The 23825-nt window shown below is 47.3% G+C and overlaps 1 protein-coding gene across 1 annotated transcript; it reads left to right on the top strand.

Moving 5' to 3' along the window:
• Nucleotides 1-5876: 5876 nt before the first annotated feature.
• Nucleotides 5877-23164, top strand: DUS3L (dihydrouridine synthase 3 like). Its single transcript, XM_087703409.1, has 13 exons — nt 5877-5974; nt 7373-7670; nt 10144-10728; nt 12424-12465; nt 13192-13344; nt 14117-14233; nt 15994-16059; nt 17068-17178; nt 17531-17627; nt 20229-20304; nt 20577-20765; nt 22770-22898; nt 22989-23164. Exons 1-13 carry the CDS (start codon nt 5940-5942, stop codon nt 23059-23061), a joined length of 1971 nt encoding a protein of 656 aa, XP_087559535.1. The 5' UTR covers nt 5877-5939; the 3' UTR covers nt 23062-23164.
• The last annotated feature ends 661 nt before the right edge of the window (nt 23165-23825 follow it).

Raw genomic sequence — 23825 nt, 5'->3', positions numbered from 1 at the left:
CTTCCCAAAAACTTTCTGATTTCAATGGTCTACAAGGAAAAAGCCTCGGAAATGAAAGTAGCTTAATTTTAGCAGAATTGGGTCACTAATAAAGGAAAGTTTAAGCCCTAAGTATTAAATTGGCTCATATCCAAGATACAGCTTCAGGTCAAAACTGCATTAAAATAATTCAAAACTACAAGGTGTGTGTGCAATTATGCTCCATACCTTTTCTGCAAAATGTGATATATAGCAATCTGAATGGTGCCACACTATCATCATAACTTTCCATTCATTTATTGGTTTTTCATGTAACCTTTTCATGTTTTTTGCATGAAAAACTGACAAGGTCCAACATCAGATCAAACACGGTTCTCTATTCGGTCTCTAAACCACATTTTTTGGCGTTTCTCTTGTGAAGTGCAGTAGGATCATCCCTGGGGAGATTCTAACAATAATTGGCAAGCATGGACTCCATTTCCCTTGGTATCTTTTCTCCATGCCTGTGATCCTGGTTGATTCTCTTCCACATGCTCATTCCCACTTCGGGGGAAAAGGGCGGCATACAAATGAAATAAACATTCAAACTTCCTGTCCCAGAATTCAACAGGAAGTAGTCAAAATGCGAGTGCAAGAAGTGAATTTTCAGTGACATGTTTGCAACAAGTGCTTTATAGGACCTAACGGTTAGGTCCAAATTTTCCACATTTTTCCAGTCATCGGCCTTGCTGTTCCCAAGAAACTGTTGCCACAGACTTGAAGGCTTCCCATGCTTTCCTTTCCTTGCCGCACAACGGACAATCCAGCTTGTCATCTTTGCAAGAGGTTCCACTGTTGTAATCCGAAGCCCGCTAGCTCTACCTTACTCTCAGGCAATTACAAATACCTGACCAGGTCATTTAGTTCACTCTGTGAAATGAGATGTGGTTCAGGAGCAGCATATGGTGGGCTACAGTTTGGTCCACTGACCAATGTCCAGATCGGGCCCAGATGGGCTGCATCCTGCTCATTGTCTTTATCATCATCTGAGTCTAGAGAGTAGGATTCTGGTGGGTCTGGAATTGGCAAATCCTCCCCGTGGGGTACAGACGCAGGGCGGATGGAATGTTTGGATATTCCACGGGCCCCTTCTTTCTTGAGATCCCTTTTGCAATTCAGGGAGCCATGCAGAAATAGCAATACTATGATTGGTGGGTTCCCTCCACACCATCGGGACTGCGAAAGGCATGGATTTTTTTTCTTCCTGTTTAGCCAATGACACAGATAGGTTGCACATATAATGCAACAATAATGAGGGGTCCAACTCTTGTCCTGATCCCCTATTTTGCTCCCAAAATATAAGTGGTAGGCCATTTTTAACCACTGCTGTTAAATTGCACTTTGGGGATGCAAATGTAACCTCACCACAAACATAACAGAAGTTATCTTCATTGTTTATAGTTTTGAGGCATGTTGGCTTGTGAGGAAAAATATCACGTAATTGTTCCTTGGAAATATTAGGCAATAACTCTTTCACAAGCCACCAGATGTGTTTGATGCTTAGATCTGACAAAAACAAATGTACCTTGCAATAAAAGAATAAATTACAGTTAAGTAGTAATCTTTAATCTCAAAGTGAAGACAGATTTATGCGCTTCCATGTGGCATAATTAGACAGCTCCCTCCCTTGTAGGCAAATACAGTGGGGCAAAAAAGTATTTAGTCAGCCACCAATTATGCAAGTTCTCCCACTTAAAATGGTGAGAGAGGCCTTTAATTGACATCATAGGTAGAGCTCAACTGTGAGAGGCGAAATGAGAAAACAAATCCAGACAATCACATTGTCTGATTTGGAAAGAATTTTTTTTGCAAATTATGGTGGAAAATAAGTATTTGGTCAATATCAAAAGTTCATCTCAATACTTTGTTATATATCCTTTGTTGGCAATGACAGAGGTAAAATTGGTCTGTAAGTCTTCACAAGGTTTACACACACTGTTGCTGGCATGTTGGCCCATTCCTCCATGCAGATCTCCTCTAGAGCAGTGATGTTTTGGGGCTGTTGCTGGGCAACGCGGACTTTCAACTCCCTCCAAAGGTTTTCTATGGGTTTGAGATCTGGAGACTGGCTAGGCCACTCCAGGACCTTGAAATGCTTATGAAGCCACTCCGTTGCCCGGGGGGGGGGGGTGTTTGGGATCATTGTCATGCTGAAAGACCCAGCCACGTTTCATCTTCAATGCCCTTGCTGATGGAAGGAGGTTTGCACTCAAAATCTCACGATACATGGCCCCATTCATTCTTTCCTGTACACGGATCAGTCGTCCTGGTCCCTTTGCAGAGAAACAAAGCATGATGTTGCCACCCCCGTGCTTCACAGTAGGTATGGCGTAATTTGGATGCAACTCAGCATTCTCTCTCCTCCAAACACGACGAGTTGTGTTTCTACCAAACAGTTCTACTTTGGTTTCATCTGACCATATGACATTCTCCCAATCCTCTTCTGGATCATCCAAATGCTCTCTAGCAAACTTCAGATGGGCCCGGACATGTACTGGCTTAAGCACGTCTGGCACTGCAGGATCTGAGTCCTTGGCGGTGTAGTGTTACTGCTGGTAGCTTTTGTTACGTTGGTCCCAGCTCTCTGCAGGTCATTCACTAGGTCCACCTGTGTGGTTCTGGGATTTTTGCTCAACGTTCTTGTGATCATTTTGACCCCACAGGGTGAGATCTTGCGTGGAGCCCCAGATCAAGGAAGATTATCAGTGGTCTTATGTGTCTTCCATTTTCTAATTATTGTTCCCACAATAGATTTCTTCACATCAAGCTGCTTGCCTATTGCAGATTCAGTCTTCCGAGCCTGGTGCAGGTCTACAATTTTGTTTCTGGTGTCCTTCCACAGCTCTTTGGTCTTCACCATAGTGGAGTTTGGAGTGTGACTGTTTGAGGTTGTGGACAGGTGTCTTTTATACTGCTAACAAGTTCAAACAGGTGCCATTAATACAGGTAATGAGTGGAGAACAGAGGAGCCTCTTTAAGAAAAAGTTACAGGTCTGAGAGCCAGAAATTTTGCTTGTTTGTAGATGACCAAATACTTATTTTCCACCATTATTTGCAAAAAAAATTCTTTCCAAATCAGACAATGTGATTGTCTGGATTTGTTTTCTCACTTTGTCTCTCATAGTTGAAGTCTACCTATGATGTCAATTACAGGCCTCTTTCATCTTTTTAAGTGGGAGAACTTGCACAATTGGTGGCTAAATACTTTTTTGCCCCACTGTACACTTACCTGTGTATAAATGTTCATTGTGATATATCTTGAAAACTTTAGCCAACCAGCACCATTATCATCTGTTTTCTAATACATGTACTCAAAATATAGAAGAATACATTTTATCTGAGGTCAATTATTTCTCAAAATTTGCAGACCAGTGTAATCAGTGGAACGACTTGATTCCAGAAGTTGTGAGTGCTTCATCACTGGAGGCTTTTAAGAAGAAACTGGACAGTCCTTTGTCTCAAATGGTTATAGGGTCTCTTACTCGAGCAGGGGGTTGAACTTGAAGATCTCCAAGGTTCCTGTAAGGACTTGCCTCTTCTCTCTCTTCAAGAAAGCAGAACTCTTCAAACAGGCATTATTTCAAATGGACCAGAGGAATGCTGTTGATATAGTTTACTTGGACTTCAGCAAGGCATTTGATAAGGTAGACCATAACCTACTACTAGATAAAGTAAAAGAATGTGGGTTAGACAGCATCACCACCAGATGGATTCGTAACTGGGTGACCAACCGCACTCAACGTGTAGTCCTTAATGGGACCACATCTACATGGAGGGAAGTATGCAGCGGAGTACCCCAAGGCTCTGTTTTAGGCCCAGCATTCTCCAACATCTTCATCAATTATTTGGATGAGGGAATAAATGGGGAACTCATCAAATTTGTAGATGACACCAAGCTGGCAGGAATAGCCAATGCTCCAGAAGACAGGCTTAAAATACAGAAGGATCTGGACAAACTTGAACATTGGACACTATCTAATAAAATGAAATTCAATGGTGAAAAGAGTAAGGTTTAGGCAAGAAAAACGAAATGCACAGGTACAGTATAGGTGGTACCTTGCTCAATAGTAGTAACTGTGAGTAGGATCTTGGGAGTCCTAGTGGACAACCATTTAAATAGGAGCCAGCAGTGTACAGTAGCTGCGAAAAAAAGCCAACACAGTTCTAGGTTACATAAACAGAAGTATAGAATCAAGATCACGCTGCTCTGCCCATTCCTCTGAACCTGAGACAAAACAGATAGCTCCAGGCCAATTCCTCCCTTTCCCAAGCGGTACATCAGTGACAGGAAGACCAGAAACAGGAAAGAGGTTGTAAAGGAACATCCAGGACCACCTCCCCACCAGAATGGCAGCGTCCCAATAGGGACCTGATAGTCCCTTTGAATTCTGTTATTCTATGGCAGCTTTACCAGCTGTGGTCTTCAATTCCCAGAATTCCTGAGGCAACCATGCTAGCTCAGGAATTCTGGGAGATATCAATCAATCAATTAGAAGAGAGTTCCATGATTAGTTTTCATCCATTGTTTCTTGTCCTGCTTTCTGGTGCTTTGGAAAATAAATTTGACCCCCCCCCTCTTCTTTGGGGCAGCCCCTCAAATACTGGAAGATGCTCTCATGTCCCCCCCTGGTCCTTCTCTTCACTAGATTAGCCATGCCCAGTTCCTGCCGCCGTTCTTCATATGTTTGAGCCTCCAGTCCCCTCATCATCCTGGTTGCTCTTCTCTGCACTCTTTCTAGAGTCTCAACTTCTTTTTTTATATCGTGATAGCCAAAAACCGGACGCAGGATTCAGTTTGGTGGAGAGATGAATACCAGCTGCTCAGGCAGGAGACCCTATAAGCCAAATGGCTGTCCAGCCTCTTCTTAAAAACCTCCAATGTTGTGGAGCGCCCACAACTTCGATTTGTTCACACTGTTGGGACTCTCAGGTCATAAAATTGCCGTAGTTGTCTTCGGCTTGGCGTCCACTGACACACGAAGCCGTTCTCTTGTAAACAAACACACATACACGTTGCAGGAAGAGCCTTGCTAAGACGAGTTCCCCCAGGCGGGGAGGGCAAGACCCCCTCTCCAGCAGAAGCAAAAGGGGGGACTGTTTTTCAGTCTAGGCCGCTTTAAGATGGGTGGACTCCCCCTTTCCCCGGCTAGCTGGAGAATTCTGAGAGCAGAAGTGGGAAAACAGCTGAGTAAGGAATTATGGGAGTGGGAGTCCACCCATCTTAAAGCTGGCCAGGCTGAGGGGGAGGAAAGGAAAAAAAATCGCTGATCCAAAAGGCTGCTTCATTGGGCATCCCTGCTTGCTTTGGCCGCCCCTTAGGGAAGACGGGTTCTCCCTCCACGCTGACTCCGCTGCGGTCTTTAAATGCGGAGTCAAGTCTCCAGCGCTCATGTTCCTAAGTTCAGGATTAGCGAGGCGCCTTCGAGGCGTCGCGAGCTAGAGTTTACCTCAAAAAAAAAGTTTGGCGCCTTTTTACCGACTTCCGGTAGGAGTCCCGCCCTCCTTGCCGCACGGTGCTCACATCCGGCGGGTCTTGTCCCCCGTCCCCCCGATTGGCTGAAAAGGGAATCAATCGAGGCGGGGCCTGAGGGGGGGGGGGACGAAGCCGTGAGAGCTATTTCTTTCTACGGAGAAAATATTGGCTCCCTTTTCTTCTTTTGTGGCTAATTAGATGTTAATTTGAATGAATTAAATTTAGTTGCTGAAGAAACGTGTGTTTCCCCGCGCTGAAGCGGGGGGCGGGGTGAGGCGCCCTCCCGCGCTTTTCCAGCCTCGGAAGCCCCGCCCGCGGCCACCGTTATCCCGGAATCCAATTCCTAGAACGGCGCCTTGGTGAACATCCGGGGGAGGCGCTCTAGGCTTCTTCCCAGGAGCAGCGGCGCTTCCGGATAGGTCGGGAAGGCCAGGCAGGCAGGCCAGTCATGGAGGCGGCCGGAGTGGCCCCCATCCGAGCCCAGTGAGTACGAGAGCCCCGGGGCTTTGGCCTACCTCTCCGACCGGGCCGAGGTCCACAGAGGCTCAGCCTTTTTTCCTTCGCAGCTTTAGGAGGCCCCCCCTGGGCAGCTCCTCAGAGTTACGACCTGCGGGAGGAGGGCAGGCCTTGGTGGAGCCCTTCCCGGCCTTGCGGTTGGGTGTGGCGGGTCAAGGAAGCCCCCTGCCCCTCTTTACCAGAGCCCTATGGAACTGCCTCCACGAGTGGATGGGGTGGACTAAATAGAAGGGCTCTTAAGGTCCCTTCCCATGAGTGGGGGGTGGGGTGGGGTGCGGTAGAGGTCTTCTAGTCGAGCCCCCTGCTCAAGCAGGAGAGCCTATCCCATTTCAGACAAGCGGCTGTCCAGTCTCTTCTTGAAAACCTCCACTGATGAAGTACCTATTACATCTGGTGGCAAGCAGTTCCACTGGCTAATTGTCTTCACTATTAGGAAACTCCTCCTTAATTCCAAGTTGCTTCTCTCCTTGATTAGTTTCCACCCATTGCTTCTTGTTCTGCCCTCAGGTGCCTTGGAGAACAGCTTGACTCCCTCTTCTTTGGGGCAACCCCTGAGATATTGGAAGACTCCCATCATGTCTCCCCTGGTCCTTCTTTTCATAAAACTAGACACACCCAGTTCCTGCAAACCTTATTTAGTCTGTTTTAGTCTCCAGGCCTTTAATCATCTTTGTTGCTCTTCTCTGCAGTCTCAGGCGGCCAAACTTTCTCTTCTCACCCAAGGAGCTTCTTCAATTCAATCTTCAAAGCTGAAGAAGAAGCTTCTTCGATGAGAAATGAAACACCTACAAAGAAAAACGAAGTCCAGTTGCCTTTCGAAAAAGCACCTTTGGGACAGTCACGCACAAAACCTAACCGTAAAATTTAAAAAATCCTTGGGATTTGCCCGCTTGATAGATTGGGGGGGGGGGGGAGGGATGGAGACTGGATGGAATATAAACTGGCAAAAGGCATTTAAAACCCTCCAATTAATAGAGCTTGGATGCAGTGGCTCAGTGGCTAAGATGCTGAGCTTGTTGATCAGAAACGGCCGTTCGGCGATTCAAATCCCCAGCGCCGCTTTAACGGAGTGAGCTCCCGTGACTTGTCCCAGCTTCTGCCAACCTAGCAGTTCAAAAGCACGTTAAAAATGCAAGTAGGAAAATAGGGACCACCTTTGGTGGAAAGGGAACAGCGTTCTGTGCGCCTTTGGGCGTTGAGTCATGCCGGCCACATGACCACGGAGACGTCTTCAGACAGTGCTGGCTCTTCGGCTTTGAAACGGAGATGAGCACCGCCCCTTAGAGTCAGGAACGACTAGCACGTATGCACGAGGGGAACCTTTACCTTTAATTAACAGAGGTGTTACAACCTTTCTCCCTTGAGATACCGCTGCACGAAGGAGGACTTCCATGCCCACCTTGAGAAGGAAGAGAAGCCGAGGAAAGATCCAGATGGAGCCAAGAATGCTCTTCAGGGTGCTGAGCGAGGGGAGCCGCCTGTCAAGCTGCAGAAGCTGGAACTTGATGGGGCCCGGGAAGAGAAGCCTGCGGAAGTGGCCGTTGCCGGTGAGAGAACCCCAGAGCCTCCGGGACGGAAGAGACAGCGAGGGCAAAACAAGAACCGTCATTGCATGAAGCCGGCTCACTACGAGAAGCAGCGCTTGTGCCCCTCCATAGTTCAGGTAAAGTTGTCTACATGTGACGCACACCTGAAGATGAGTCCAATTGCCGGGCCTTGAAACGGCTTAGCACTTACGTTCTTTGGGTGGTTTCGAAACAGACAAAGGGGTTCGGTTGTAATGGCTACATAGAGGTAGTCCTCACTTAACAACCAGTCACAAATATTCTCTATAGTCCTCGGCTTAACAACCCATTCATGTATTGATTGTTCAAAGTGACAAGTGTCAGGAACCCAGTCAAAAAGGGAAATGCACAAAGCCCATCTTCGAAAACAAATTTCGGTAGACATCAAATGGGCAAAGTCTGTTGTAATTCCGGATCTGAGACAAACCGGAATGACACCACATAATATTGTAAGTTAGAAATGTCCCTCAAAAGTCACACTCTCCAATAAACACTCCATCCACATTGATCGGTGTCTTCAAACTCCACCTTCCGTTCTCACCAAGAGCATCCTCTGTTCCTACAGGAAGGAAGGTCCCCTATCCAAAACAATCCTCACTATCCATTCGCTCCTCCCCCACTCTCACCACCACCTTAAGAATGTGGCGAGCTCGAAAAAAAACCCTTACATAGTAAAGAGAAAGAAAAGGGAATAAATGAGTACAATAGAGAGCTAAATAAAATGGCTACACATATGTCAAATTCGGGCTCGACAACAAGAAGCTTAAAATTGACTTGTGGCCATTTTTCACACTTATGACCATGGCAGCCATCTCCATGTGATCCCACCTTGCCACTTATGACACCTGGCAAGTGGTGTGTATCTAGGAGGGTTGCAGTGTCCCAGGGTCATGTGATCATTTTTTGCACCCTTCTGAGGGGAAACCATATTTACTTGCCGTATTTTTCGGAGTATTTATTTATTTATTTATTTATTTATTTGTCTTGTATGCCGCCCACTCCCGGAGGACTCCGGGCGGCTCACAAAAGACAAGGGAAAGGGGGGAACGAGACAAAGACAACACATTAAAAACAAAACCAACATTCACAATTTCCGTGGAGGCAGATGCTTCTCAGCTCCCCCCAGCCTGCTGGAACAGCCAGGACTTGGTGGCTTTGCGGAAGGCCGGGAGGGTAGTAAGGGTCCGGATCTCGACAGGGAGCTCGTTCCAGAGGGCTGGAGCTGCAACGGAGAAGGCCCTCCCCCGGGGAGTTGCCAGCCGACATTGGCTGGCAGATGGAATCCAGAGGAGACCCAGCCTGTGCGATCTAATTGGTCTGAGAGAGGTAATTGGCAGGAGGCGGTCTCTCAGGTACCCAGGTCCGATGCCATGTAGAGCTTTATAGGTAGCGACCAGGACCTTGAAGCGGATTCGGAGACTAATAGGTAGCCAGTGCAGCTCGCGGAGGATAGGTGTACCTTGGTGCACCCACAATCGCTCGCGCGGCTGCATTCTGGACTAATTGGAGTCTTCGAACACTCTTCAAGGGCAGCCCCATGTAGAGCGCATTACAATAATCCAGTCTTGAGGTCACAAGGGCATGAGTGACTGTCTGAAGGGCCTCCCGATCCAGGAGTATAAGACATACCAAGATTTTGAAGAGGTAAAAAGAAAAGTTTTTGCACTCTGCAGGCCTCCCAAACCCTCTGCACGCCTCATTTTTTGTGTGAAAAACGGGGCATGCAGAAAGTTTGAGAGGCCTGCAAAGTGCGGCGAGGGGAGGTGGCAAAAATGAGCAAACAATGGCCCATTTTTTGCAAAAACGGCCCTTTTTTGCCCAAAAAGGAGCATGCATACCCTTTAGGAGGCTTGTAGAGTGCTCCTGGGGGCTGGAGAGGGCAAAAAGGAGAAAACGACTCGTTTTTGCCCTCCCCAGCCCCCAGGGACACTTTACAGACCTCCTAAACCCTCTGTGCATCCATTTTTGCGAAGAGGGTGGGGTTTCGAGAGGCCCAAAATTCAGTGTATAAGACGCATCCAGATTTTCAACCTCTTTTGGGGGGGGGAAGGTGCGTCTTATACTCTGTAAAATATGGTAACCCTGCTCAAGCAGGAGGGCCTGTACCAGTGACGGCAAACCTTTTTTGCCTGGCATGCCAAAAGCGGGGGGAGCACAGAAGGGTTGTGCACAGGTGTGCCACACTCACAATGCTATGTGCCCGTGTGCATGCGCACAATCAGCAACCCAGCCACCCACCCCGCCGCTTTTGCCACGGTTTTTTCACCTTTCCCCAGGCTACAGAGGCTTTCTGGTGCCTCCGAGTGCCTGAATGACCCCCTAAAAAGGATGCAAATGACCAGCTGTCTGCAAGGAGTATCAATCCTTCCCTTCCCCCAATGAATGTCAGAGCTGAAGAAGCTTCTTGGAGGAGAAGCGAAACGTCCTCCAAAGAAAAACAATAAAAGTCCAGTTGCCTCCTGAAAAAAGCAGCTTTGGGACTATAAAATTTAAAAAGTTCTTAAATAGAAGGAAAAAAAACCCTTAGTTTCCGCCAGTTTTCCCCATCCCCTCTCTTTTTTCTCCCCAAAGGAACGGCTGGAGAAATGCTTCTACGGCTCCAGCTGCCGCTTCCTGCACGACCTTAAGGAGTACATGGCCGCCAAGCCCCCAGACCTCGGGGGCCGCTGCCTGCTGTTCGAGACCTTCGGCCGGTGCATCTACGGGGCCACCTGCCGATTCGCAGGAGCCCACCTGGGAGAAGACTACAAGAACCTGGTGAACGCCGAGCTCCTGAAGCAGTGGGAAGGGAGACTGGCGGTGAGAAACGGCCTCAGCAAGGAAATCCAGCGACAGCTGCGCAAGAAGAAAATGACCTTCGCCAGAGCCGGCGAGTACCTCCGTTCCCTGGGCAAGAGCCACCCGGCCAGAAGGCCCGACACCCAGGCTCCACCGGTGGCGGAGACGGGGATCTCGGACTGCTCCGCTTCTGGAGGGGCAAAGGATCCTGGAACGGCCAGGTTGGAGGCACCAAACGGTTCTAACCCACCAACAGAAGGAGTTGGTTCTGCTTCGGAAACCACGAGTCCAATTCCTCCAGCAGAACCGGCTCCGGCACGAGTGGGTGCGGTGACGGATGAAGACACGGTGAAACTGAGGCCGTCTGAGAAACCCAAGGTATGCCCAGGAAGTGAGCTAGGCTGAAAACAGGAGAGGGATCTGTCGGTCCATTTACTATTTATTTAGCCAATCCATTTATTTACTTCCCATCATTTATCTATTCTGTCTTTTGGTCAATCTGTCTGTCTATCCCGTCTCTCTATCATCTATCATCTAACTTTTATCTATGTATATCTGTTCTGACCACACACACCCCCCTTGGCCCACACCAAAATACTCCGAGCCAAAGATACTTTATGGAATTTATTAACAGACAGACAGGTCCTTGGCAGCAATCCAGCACAGATAAGGCTTGGCAGCAATCCAGCCTGCCAAGCTCACAATACTGTTCTCCAACATTAGTTAATGCGTTGACTTCTGCAAAAGGGGTGTGTGCACAAGCAGTCCTTTTATAGTCTGGAGAGGAGCCTAATTACCACCAGCTGAGTGCAATTACCTCCTGTAACTGCGTAACTGTTCTTTACGCTTATTAGCTCTCCGGTGCCGGGCATCCAGGACCAACTCCCTTGTCTCCTCCCCCCTGCTCCAATGCATGACGTCAGGATCACACTCCCTTGTTTCCTCCTCACTGGTCCAAGACTCAGGCGCCTCCTGGTGGCCAACCAGCCTCTCTGCGCCCTGCTCGCAGTCGGAACCCTGTCCAGGGTCCTCCACATCCTCCAGAGCCGACTCATAGAGCCCCTCGCTGTCGGAGTCTGGTGGCAGCTCCAACGGCTCCTGCTGGGTCACAACATATATCTATGCCTATTGTCTCACTTATCTATCTTCTAGATGACTGTCTCTATCATTTATTATCTAACTTTATCTCTCTGTCCGTATCATGTCTATTATCTGTCATTTAACTTTTATCTGTCATCTAGGTCTGTCTGTCTATGTGCCTCATCTGTCGTTTAACTAATCTGTCTCACCTCTATTATCTCTTAGATGATAGATAAAAGATCTGTTATCTACCAGTCTCTGTAACCTATTCTCTATCTAGCTATATCTCTATTATCTCTCTATTTAACTTCTATCATCTCTCTTTGTCTCATCTCTATTATCTGTCTGTCTGCCTAATCTATCTATTGTTTAACTTACCTATCTGTTTCATCTCCATTATCTAACAGATGATAGATAAAAGATAGATAAGATTATCTGTCTCTATCTATTGTATATCTAGCTTTATCTCTATTATCTCTCTATTATTTAACTTTTATCATCTATCTCTGTTTATGTCTCATCTCTTATCATAGGTTATAGGTTATAGGTTTATTCAACTTGTATGCCGCCCTATTCCCGAGGGACTCAGGGCGGCTAACAAACCTGGAGGGAAGGAACATCATACAAAAGGGGAAGAACAAAGACAAACAACAATACAAAACAGTTTTAAAAGGTCTTAACTAGCACTCGAATTCCAGAGGGGATGGAACTCAGCAACCCCAGGCCTGCTGGAACAGCCAGGTCTTAACGGCGATATGGAAAGCATGAAGGGTGGTGAGGGTCCGAATCTCGACGGGGAGATCGTTCCAGAGGGCCGGAGCAACCACATTTCTATCTATCCATCCATCCGTCCATGTAATTTAGAAACTGCCCACTTCCCTCACCGAGAGTTTTAATTAAGTTTAGACTTAGCTTTGTTGAGTAGGAAGCAGATGCTCCACAATGTGCAATTTGGTCTTCACGTGTTTCTCTTTTCCCGTGTTTCTCTTCCAGCTGGATCTGCGTGGCAAGCTCTACTTGGCCCCTCTGACCACGGTAAGGAGGTGTGGAAGTTTGCCAGCACAAACGCTAGAAAGCTCGGGGTGTGAGCTCAGGTTGACGTGTTTATGGGGAAGCCGAGAGAGAGGAGGAAGCAGGAGTCCCAAAGGTGTTTTTTTTTTCCAAGAAGCAACTGGACTTTCTGGTTGTTTCTTTGAAGACGTTTCGCCTCTCTCTCCCAAGAAGCTTCTTCAGCTCTGACTGGATGGTGGGGAAGGGAAGGATTTGCAGACAAAGCTGGTCATTTGCATCCTTTTTAGAGAGTCGTTGAGGCCACCTGGAGATTTACCTGTGTCCTCGGGGTCACCTGAGTGGTGCAGATAGAGGTGGAGCCTTCTTGGAATTGCTGATGACCATTCTCTATCTCCAGTCTACAACACGGTCCATTCAGCAGTTCCAGGGTAACCTAGAGCAGTGTTTCTCAAGCTTGGCCACTTGAAGATGTCTGGACTTCAATTCCCAGAATTCCCCAGCCAGCGAATGCTGGCTGGGGAATTCTGGGAGTTGAAGTCCAGACATCTTCAAGTGGCCAAGCTTGAGAAACACTGACCTAGAGGACACAGCTAAACCTCCAAGTGGCTTCAACAACTCCCTCGAAGGATGCAAATGACCAGCCTAATTAATTAAACCATATTTAAGTCACTCTCTCAGCTTTATTGATATCCATGATGTGAATCCCTCCTGGCTTGCCTTAACCTCCCTCCCTCTGCCTTTCCGTCTCAGTGCGGCAACCTTCCCTTCCGTCGGGTGTGCAAAGGCTACGGGGCGGACGTCACCTGCGGAGAGATGGCGGTGTGCACCAACCTCCTTCAGGGACAGTCTTCCGAATGGGCGTTGCTGAAGCGCCACGAGACCGAGGATCTCTTTGGGGTTCAGGTAAAGCTTCCTGGCACAGGATGGGGACTGGAGGGGGTGGGGGGTGGCGAGAGAGAGCATTGGCTCAGGTTGAAGCTCAACCTGCTTCTGGCAGAAGACGCCTTAAGCCTGAAAAAGGGAGAGCAGCAGAAACGGAGGGTCCCCTTGGAGACGGTTGCAGGAATTGGGTCTGGTCTATTTTGATAACAAGAAGGACAGGGGAGGGGAGGGGGGGGAGAGCTGACTGCTAGGATCTCCTGCTTGAGCTAGCGGGTGGACTAGAAGATCTCCGAGGTCCCTTCCAACTTGGTTAATGTGTTTAGGGGCTGCCTGCTGCTGTCAGCATTCCAAATAGCAGCTGAAATTAAATCAGAGTCCGAGGCAAAGGATTCCTCAAAGTTACAGTTTATTAAGAGAGCCATGTTGGCACATCTGGGAAAACCCGAATCTGAAAGCTTCCCGGTTTCCCCCACCCAGTTGGAAGCTCAAGATCTCCCCCCCGCCACACCCACAAGTTCCACCCCATGGTCCAATCTCCCACTGCCACGCTGGCAGCTTCCACCCATCCAGTTCCGGTCAGGTGCAGAGATGCAGAGACAAAGGATGACCTTGGCTTTCTAGAAAGAATGTTGTTATGGCTACATGGCATCTAACTCCGTACAATCCCATTTCCCCACCATAGAAAAGGCATGGCAGAATAATAGAAAGCGTGGGAGGCCAAAGACCCGAAAGGAAAGATGGCCGCAGGCCTGGGAGGCCCCTGGCTAACTTTTGGCGTCTCCTCTCTTTGCAGGTGGAAGGAGCCTTCCCAGACACCATGACTAAATGCGCCGAACTCCTCAACCAAACCATCGAGGTGGACTTCGTGGATATCAACGTGGGATGCCCAATTGACCTGGTCTATAACAAGGTAAAGTGGTCATTTTGGACCCATGTAACGGCTGCCTTTTATGGGCTGGCTTTTAAAAAGCCATCCCGGCGGGATGGACGTGAAAGAGGATTCATCTACTTTCCAATTTGGGCTTCTTCGTTTCTTGACTCCCTCAGGAAGTAGAATGGAAATCAGTTTTTTTCTTTTTTTAAAGGAAGCATCGGTACCTGTGCTTCTGCGTAGGTTGAGGTTGCAGCATAAAGGCCACGGTGGGCAATGCTTTTTTATGCCGCCGTAACTCCGTATCTTGAAACCTCGAGAAGAACGGCAAAACGGCTGCCAAGGAGAAGGGTTTCCAAAACGGCTGCCTCGCAGACAGCAGTCACCCAGTACTGTGCCAGCGTTCCAAATATCATGCAGAATTAAATCAGAGTCCAAGGCAAAGCTATCCTTAAAGTTCCAATTTAATAAGAGAGACATGTTGGCAATGTTCTGTGTAAATCCCAATTCTGGAAATGACATCAGAATCCCACCCAGTTAAAAGTTCATGATCTTGTCCCCACACCCACAAATCCATCACATGGTCCAATCGTCCTTCTTCCACGCTGACGTCTCCACCCAGCTTCTTCTGGTCAGGTGTGAAAGTGCGGAGACAAAAGATGACCTTGGCTTCTAGTAAAGAATGACAACAATACATTCCACAATCCTACTCCTTTCTATTCCCCCCTCCCATCAACTATACTAAAGAAACAGCATAATGAAATAAGAGAAAGTGTGGCAGGCCAAAGATCCTAACAGGAATATAATTGCAGGCCTGACATCCTGTTTGCCAGGCGCATTATACCATCAGAAGAGGAAAACTCTGGGCTTCTTGGTGCTCTCTGAGCTTGGTGGTTTTTTGCCAGACGTTTCGTGACCCCACTAGGGAATATCATCAGTGCTCGGGGAGGGTGGATTATTGAATGGAGGAGGAGAAGGAGAGGGAGAAGAGGGGGGGGGAGGACTGTGGGGTCCTTGGTGTTCTCTGAGCTTGGTGGTTTTCTTGCAGACGTTTCCTGACCCAGTTAAGTAACATCATCAGTGCTGGAAGGAAGGGGATTTGGTTTATATATTATTGGCTTCTCCTGTCCTCCCACGGCCAGGGTCCTTCGGCAAAGTCAACAGGGGGGAGCCAGAACCACTTAACCGTGTTGCTAACAACTTCAGTGGTCCGCTTAACATCCGTGGCAGGAAAGGTCGTAAAATGGGGCAAAACTCACTCAACAGTGGTGTATGCAGGATGGGAATCTGACTCTGCCCACTGCCAGGAGTTCGATCCTGACCGGCTCAAGGTTGACTCAGACTTCCATCCGCCCGAGGTCAATAAAGTGAGGAGCCAGATGGTTGGGGGGTGAGAGGCTAACCCCATAAACCGCTTAGGGGGGCTGTAAAAGCCTTGTGGATAAGTCTTAAGTGCTCAGGGCTATTGTTATTAACAACTGTGTGGCTTAGCAACTGTTGGGCTCAATTGTGGTCATAAGTCGAGGACTACCTGCATTAGAAAGTGGGAGAGGCTGGATTCTGTTCCCAGCTGAGCCACGAAAGGCAGCAGGCTGACCTTGAGCCAATCCCTCGCTCGCTCGCTCTCGCTCTCCGTCCAGCTCAGCTCACAGGGGGCCGGTTGGGGATGGGAAACAGGAAATAAATCCTATTTATTAATCAATAAATACTCTAGGTTCACTGCCTTGAATGGTTGATAAGAAAGGATAGAGGAAGCTTAGCAAATAAATGAATCGCCCTCCTCTCCTTTCCCTCCCCAGGGCGGCGGATGTGCCCTGATGACCCGCACCAATAAGTTTGAGCAAATCATCCGCGGCATGAACTCCGTAAGTCAGCGGCCATCTCTCCGGCCGATTCCCTCATCCTGTCTGCTTTCCCTAAACCCTTGAAAATCAATCAATCTCCCACCTCTCCCTCTCTATCTCCTTTCCTCTCTCTCTCTCCCTCCCCCTCTCTCTCCCTCTCTCTTCCTCTCTATCTCCTTCCCTCTCTCCCTCTCTGTCTCCCCCTCTTCTGTCTCCATCCCTCTCTCCCTCCTACCCACTCTCCCTCCCTCTCCTTCTCTATCTCCTTCCCTCTCTCTCCCTCCCTCCCTCCCTCCCCCCTCTCTCTCCATCCCTCTCTCCCCCTTCCCTCTCTCTCTCTCCCTCCCTCCTACCTCCCTCTCCCTCCCTCTCTCTTCCTTCCCTCTCTCCCTCTCTCTCCCTCTCTCCATCCCTCTCCCTCTCTATCTCCTTCCCTCTCTCCCTCTCTCTGTCTCCCCCTCTTCTGTGTCCTTCCCTCTCTCCCTCCTACCCACTCTCCCTCCCTCCCTCTCCTTCTCTATCTCCTTCTCTATCTCCCTCCCTCCCCCTCTCTCTCCGTCCCTCTCTCCCCCTTCCCTCTCTCTGTCTCCCTCCTACCTCCCTCTCCCTCCCTCTCTCTTCCTTCCCTCTCTCCCTCTCTCTCTCTCTCTTTGTGCATGTTAAAGTATTTACACATCAGTCAAATAATCAAAGTTCTCTCCTGTCTAACAAAATGAAATTCAGTGGTGAAAAAAATGCACAGGAACACTATATGTCAGTGATGGCGAACCTTTTCGGCACCAAGGGCCCAAACCGGAATGCCCGTATGCGCGCTGCAGCACCGCAAACACAAAGACAAGCTGGCCGGTGCACATGCGGGCGCCAACCAGCTGGGCTTCAAATTTCTGGTGCGCACATGCGTGCTGGCCAGTTGGTCTTTGGATTTCTGGCGAGCTGGCTGGTCCCAGTAAGCCACTGTTACATGGGGGAGTGTGTGTGAGTGGGACAGTAACCCCGTCTCAATTTTTCCCTCTTCTTTTTCTCTCCCAGGTCCTGGATGTTCCCCTGACGGTTAAGATCAGGACGGGCGTGCAAGAGAAAATGAACCTGGCTCATAAACTGATCCCCCACCTCCGAGAATGGGGAGCCTCGTTGGTCACGGTATAGGAAGCCTTGTTTTCCTTAACTCCGGTTGGGATGGAGGCCTGGTTACTCGGCAAATCCGAGTGCTGGTTCTCCTTCGGCTGTTCCCCGTCCGGGGGTGGGGGGGGCTCAGAGAGGAAGAGGGAGGTAGAATTCCTATCCCGTTCTTCCTCTTCCTGGGGGTTTCCTCTAGCAAAAGTTCGGAGAGGCAGAGAGAGAAGCGGGGGGGGGTGTCTCCCAGCTTGGCAGCTTTTAAGACCTGTGGACTTCAGTTCCCAGAATTCCCCAGCCGAGCAGGCTTGAAGGCATCCGAGGCTTGCTCTGTTTGTTTTCATTCGTAGCAACTGCACCTTTTTCTGCCCCCCATTAGCTCCACGGCCGATCGAGAGAGCAGAGGTACACAAAGATGGCAGACTGGGGCTACATAGCGGAGTGTGTCCAAGTGGCCAGCCCCATGCCCCTCTTCGGTAAGTGGCAGGGGCCAATCCTAGGGTTTCCTAGTCCTTCTGGGCCGACCCTGGGAGGATGCTTCAATACGCGTTGTTTTCAGAATGGCCTTGACTGCTTCCCTTGAATTAGTCAAGACTCTTCTGCCTGTGTCTCTCAATCATCCATCCATACGTCCATCAATATCTATCTATCTATATCTATCTTCATCAATATCTATCTCATCTATCTATATCTTTATCAATATCTATATCTATCTTCATCAATATCTATCTCATCTATCTATATCTTCATCATTATCTATCTATATCTATCTTCATCAATATCTATCTCATCTATCTATATCTTTATCAATATCTATATCTATCTTCATCAATATCTATCTCATCTATCTATATCTTCATCATTATCTATCTATCTATATCTATCTTCATCAATATCTATCTCATCTGTTAGGAAAGCTCCCTGTTGGGAGAGCGAGTACGTTCAGAGAAGCGTTGTGAGAGTTGTGTTGGAGAACACACAAACCAGCATACAGAGACACTGCAGTTTAAATAGGCTTTTACTTTCGTGGAAAATAGAGGTATCAGAGTCCATCAAACAGTCCAAGTCATACACGGATAAGACAGTCAGTCATCAACGTCTTTCAGTTAAGGGATAATCCAAATAACATACTGTAGTCCAATATCCATATGATCAGTCCGGTAATCAAAGCTTTGCTAGCAGTTGCAAAACTTAACAATAGCTCACGGCACTTTCTAACAGCCAGCTTCCAAAACACTCAGATCAGATCAGCCCAGCATCTAACTGAACAGAGAGCTAATAGTCGTTCTGGCTCCCTCTTATGGCCGATAGAGGAAATAGCAACCAATCACATTTTACAGTATGATTTAAAGAAACAGGTACAACATTGTTACATGATTTATATATTGCCAACCCAACCGTTAGATTATATTCCTAACATAATCTATCCACCCATCCATCCATCCATGAATACCTGGCAGGATACTTCAACATGTGTTGTTTTCAGAATGGCTTTGACTGCTTCCCTTGAATGACTTCACAAGACATCTTCTCCAGCTGTCTGTCAGTCTCTGTCTGTCTGTCATATTTCTTTGCCTTCCATCTTGCCACCAGGTGACTCTGGGAGGCTTACTTTAAAATGAAGCCACAAATGAATGAATAAATGTTATATACACACACCCAAATGTTTATACTGTATATAATTCAACTTACAACAGTACATTTAGTGGCCTTTTAAAGTTACAACGGCACTAAAAATGGACTTATGACTGTTTCTCAAACTTAGGACCGTTTCAGCATCCCCATGGTCACTTGATCACAATTTATGTGCTTGGCAACTGACTCATAGTTATGACGGTCACAGCACCCCGCGTATCGTGTGATCTCCTTTTGCGACCTTCTGGCAAGCAAAAGCCAATGGGGGAAACCAGATTCACTTAACAACTGTGTTACCAATTCAGCGACTGCAGCGATTCACTTAACGATGGCAAGAAAGGTCAATATTCACTTAACAACTGTCTCGCTTGGCAACAGGAATTTGGGGCTCAGTTGTGGTCGCACGTCGAGGACTACCTGTACATGTCTTTTCCCACAGAAACGAGGATTCGGAACCCGTGCCTTTACGACCTTGCCCCACACAGTTGTTAAGTGAATCACCGTGGTTAAGTTAGCAACGGAGAGGTGAAGGGGATCTAGCTTCCCGTTTTCTTGGTGGGTCAGAAGGCCACACGACCCTCGGGACCCTGCATCCCTCACACCATCTCTTCATTTATGTATTTTCCCTTTAACTTTTCATATATATGTATGTATGTATGTATTGTGTCACAACCCCTGGTATGCGAAAATAGGGAGGTAGCATACTGCTTCCCTTTTCTGTCTATCGGCTCACTCTGGGAGCCATCCAAGCAGAAAGCCGTTTTTTTTATGGAACCTTGTTACATTTGTGTTGCATTTGTGCTGATAAAGTCTCCCTTTATTTATTTACCAGCACAAATGCAACATGATATATATAGTGTATTTAGTGTCACAACCCATTTACTGTTCCTCCCATATTTGGGCATACCAGGAGTTGTGACACTAAATGCATACCTATTTCCCTGGCTCAGCTGATAAAGGAGGAGAACCTTGTGGCTTAGTGGTTAACACATCTGCCTAATATGTAATATGTAATACAGCCCAGGCTCGAATCCCGGCAAGGGTATGGCTAGCTGATGAGAGCTAAATAGCTTGAAATAGATCTATACTAGTTTCCCTTTATTTATTTATCAGCACAAATACAACACAAATGTAACAAAAAAGCAACAGTAAAAATATTGGGTTTCTGTCTGGATGGCCTCTTGGGATGAGCCGATAGACAGAGAAAGGAAGCAGTAGGCCTCCTCCCATATTTGGGGCATACCAGGGGTTGTGATATTTTATATTTTATATATATATTATATATATATATATATATATATATATATATATATATATATATATGTGTATGTGTATGTGTATGTGTATGTGTATGTGTATGTGTATGTGTATGTGTATGTGTATGTGTATATGTATATGTATATGTATATGTATAAAAATATATACATTTTCTTGCGGCGCAGGAAACGGCGATATTTTTTCTTTCGAAGACGCTAACCGAGCCCTGCAGAGCGGAGTTTCAGGGGTCATGATTGCCCGGTAAACAGCTTCTCTTCTTCCTTTCCTCTTCATATGAAAATAAAAACGAAAGCAAAAAAAAACGCCCATTGCTCAATGGAGAATTCAGAGCGGCTTCCCTTGCCCCTCCCTCCAGCTGATCTCCTCCCTCCCATATATGTGCGGCTGGGGAAGACCACTGTCTCCAGCCCTCGTAGAAACTGTACCAGCTCACAACCAGAAACACACACACACACACACACACCCTTTTGACGCGCTCCGCAGATTTTGACCGCTGTCCTCCTTGGTCACAGGGGAGCCCTCATCAAACCCTGGATCTTCACCGAGATCAAAGAGCAGCGGCACTGGGACATCTCCTCCCAGGAAAGGCTGGGCATCCTCCAGGACTACACGAACTACGGCCTGGAACACTGGGGCTCGGACACCCAAGGCGTGGAGAAGACCAGGAAGTTCTTGCTGGAGTGGCTTTCCTTCCTCTGCAGGTGAGCAAACCCTCTTCATACGGGCTCTGCTGGATGACCCCGGTGGGCAGGGCAGTCCTTCTTCGCAGGAGAGAGAACCGGACCGATTTGAGAGAACTGGAATTAAGACAGTAAAGCGCTCAAAGGTGCTTTTCCAAGAGGCAACTGGGTTTTCTCTTTGAAGACATTTTGCTCCTCATCCAAGAAGCTTCTTCAGCTCTGACTGGGTTGGTGGTGGAACTGAAGGATTTATACTGCTTGGAGACAAAGCTGGTCATTTGCATCCCTTTAGAGGGTCATTGAGGCCACCTGGAGGTTCCTCTGTGTCTTCAGGGTCACCCGAGTGGGGCAAATGGGGGGTGGAGCCTTCTTGGAACTGCTGATGACCTCTATCTCTGGTCTGCAACACAGCAGTTCCAAGGTGACCCCAAGGACACAGGTAAACTCCCAAGTGGCCTCATGATTCCCTAAAAAGGATGCAAATGACCAGCTTTGTCTGCAAGGAGTGCGATTCCTTGCATTCTCCAGCCAGAGCTGAAGATGCTTCTGGGAGGAGAAGTGAAACGTCTTCAAGAGAAAAACCAGTTGCCTCTTGAAAAGCACTTTTGGGGAATGGGAGGATATATGTTTCTTACCGACAGCTCATTTGCGTCCTTTGGAGAGAGTCATTGGGGCCACTTGGAGCTCACCTGTGTCCTCAGGGGTCACTTCGGAACTGCTGGCTCTTCTTTTGGACTGGCGATAAATGCCGTCCCATTTGCACCACTCAGGTGACCCAAGTGGCCTCAAAGGACCCTCTAAAAAGGATGCAAGTGACCAGCTGTCTGCAAGGAGTATCAATCCTCCCATCCACTCAGAGCTGAAGAAGCTGTTGTTTTATCGTTGGCATTCACCACCAACAAGATCGGCTAAATGTACCCAAACCTGAAGCCGACCTGCTGGAAGTGTAAAAAAGTACAAGGGACTTTTTATCACATATGATGGACCTGCTTGGAAACACAAAAATATTGAACAAAAATTTCTCCAACTACAATCGAGATACAAAAAAAGATGTAAAAGAATATGGAATATACACAGAATTACAACAAATAGATAAAATTTTAATTGGCCCGGGAAATAAATTCATAACGAAAATTTACAAATATTTATTAGAAGTAACATTAGAAGAAGAAAAAGTTAAAGGTTGCATGACAGCAGGGACCAAAAATTTTGGCTACAACGTAGATCTAGTGGATTGGGAAAGAATTTGGAACACAAATTATAAACTAACACCATCAGCAGCACTTAAAGAAAATATGTTTTATCGTTGGCATTTATCACCAAGATTGGCTAAAATGTACCCAAACCTGAAGCTGACCTGCTGGAAGTGTAAAAAAGTACAAGGGACTTTTTATCACATATGGTGGACCTGCCCGGAAACACAAAAATATTGGAAAAAAATTTGGAAGTGTGTGCAAGAAATTACAGGAGAACAGATAAAATACAAACCCGAAATCTTTCTCCTGGGAATAATCACAGGGAAATATACAAAGAAAATTAAGTACATATTAACTCATCTGCTAACTACAGCTAGAATAGCATTTGCCCAATGCTGGAAACAAAATAATATCCCCCCTCGGATGAATTAGTGATAAAAAAAAACCGCGATTGTGCAGAGATGGACAAATTAACACTGAAATTAAAAGATAAAGAAGAGTCAGAATATTATGAAATTTGGAACAATTGGTAACAAATGGCTGCAAAACAAGAATAAAATTAATTAAGCCGAAAAACAATACATATAAATATATATATAGAACTGTGTATAAAGGTGTGTAAATCTAGAAGCGAAATAGTCTATACATGTACTGGTATGATGACATAACAATGTTGATGTAATGACTGTTTTTTTTAGCAAAAAATCTGCTAAAAATAATAATAATAAAAAGAGCTGAAGAAGCTTCTTGGAGGAGAGGGGAAATGTCTTCAAAGAAAAAAGCACCTTTGGGCTGAGAATCTCCTTCCCAGCTGTTTATTTTTCCCCAGATACATCCCCGTCGGCTTGCTTGAGCGCCTGCCGCAGCGGATCAACGAAAGGCCCCCTTACTACGTGGGCCGGGACTACTTGGAGACCCTGATGGCTAGCCAAAACGTGGACGACTGGGTGAAGATCAGGTAGGAGGCAGAGCCCGGCCCTGGCCTGGACGCACCTTTGGAATTCCTCACATCCTCAATAATCCCAAGTTTCCTTTTTTCTTCTTCCAGCGAGATGCTGCTGGGCCCCGTTCCTGCCAACTTCTCTTTCCTGCCAAAACACAAAGCGAATTCTTACAAATAGGGCGGCCGGAGGAGAAGCACCGGACGTCTTCCGCCTGCTGCCGCTCACCTGTCTTCTGTTTATTTGAATCAATAAAATAAATGTTCTTTTTTTAAAATAAAAACCACCCGACTGCTGGCTACGTTCATTGCTTTCCCCCCCCCCCCCCACAATCTGTGTATTTGGGTGGGTGGCTCAACTCAACTTCTGCTCTCTTGCCCGGCGGCTTCCTTGGGACGCCCCCATTCCCACATTCACAGGTAGTCCTCGACTTAACGACCACAATTGAGATGGAGATTTTTTTCACTGCTGAGTAAAGACGGTTGCTAAAAAAAGCTTTGCAATCGTGTTTTGCAATCTTTCTTTCCACGGTTGTTAAAGGGAATCACTGCGGTCCTTCGTCAACACGGTTCTCAAGGGAATCTGGCTTTTTGGATCGCGTCATTCCCCCCGGGACACTGTGACCGTCGTAAGTACGGAGTCCGTTGCCAAGAATTCCGTTGATGTGATCGTGGGGAGACTGCAAGTGTGAGGAAAGGTCATAAGGTGCTTTTTTTCCGGGTGCCCGTGGCAACACCGAAGGAGTGGGTGGCAAGACAAGAGCCACTCGCATTTATGTCCTGTCCTTTTTATTATTATTTTTATTATTATTATTTAATAAATAATTCAAGGCAGGAAACATACTTAAGTATACGTAGTCCCCAACTTTCCATTTAGTGACCGTTCACGTCACTTGCGGTCATTTTTCGCACTTCTGACCCCTGCTGCATCTCTTCCTGCCACGT

Source organism: Thamnophis sirtalis, unplaced genomic scaffold, assembly GCF_051295495.1.
Source record: "Thamnophis sirtalis isolate CommonGarterSnake01/CBP01778 unplaced genomic scaffold, rThaSir2_p1.2 scaffold_1, whole genome shotgun sequence".
Classification (NCBI taxonomy): domain Eukaryota; kingdom Metazoa; phylum Chordata; class Lepidosauria; order Squamata; family Natricidae; genus Thamnophis; species Thamnophis sirtalis.
Note: the sequence above shows the minus strand (reverse complement) of the source record. Positions and strands in the feature narration are given on the sequence as shown.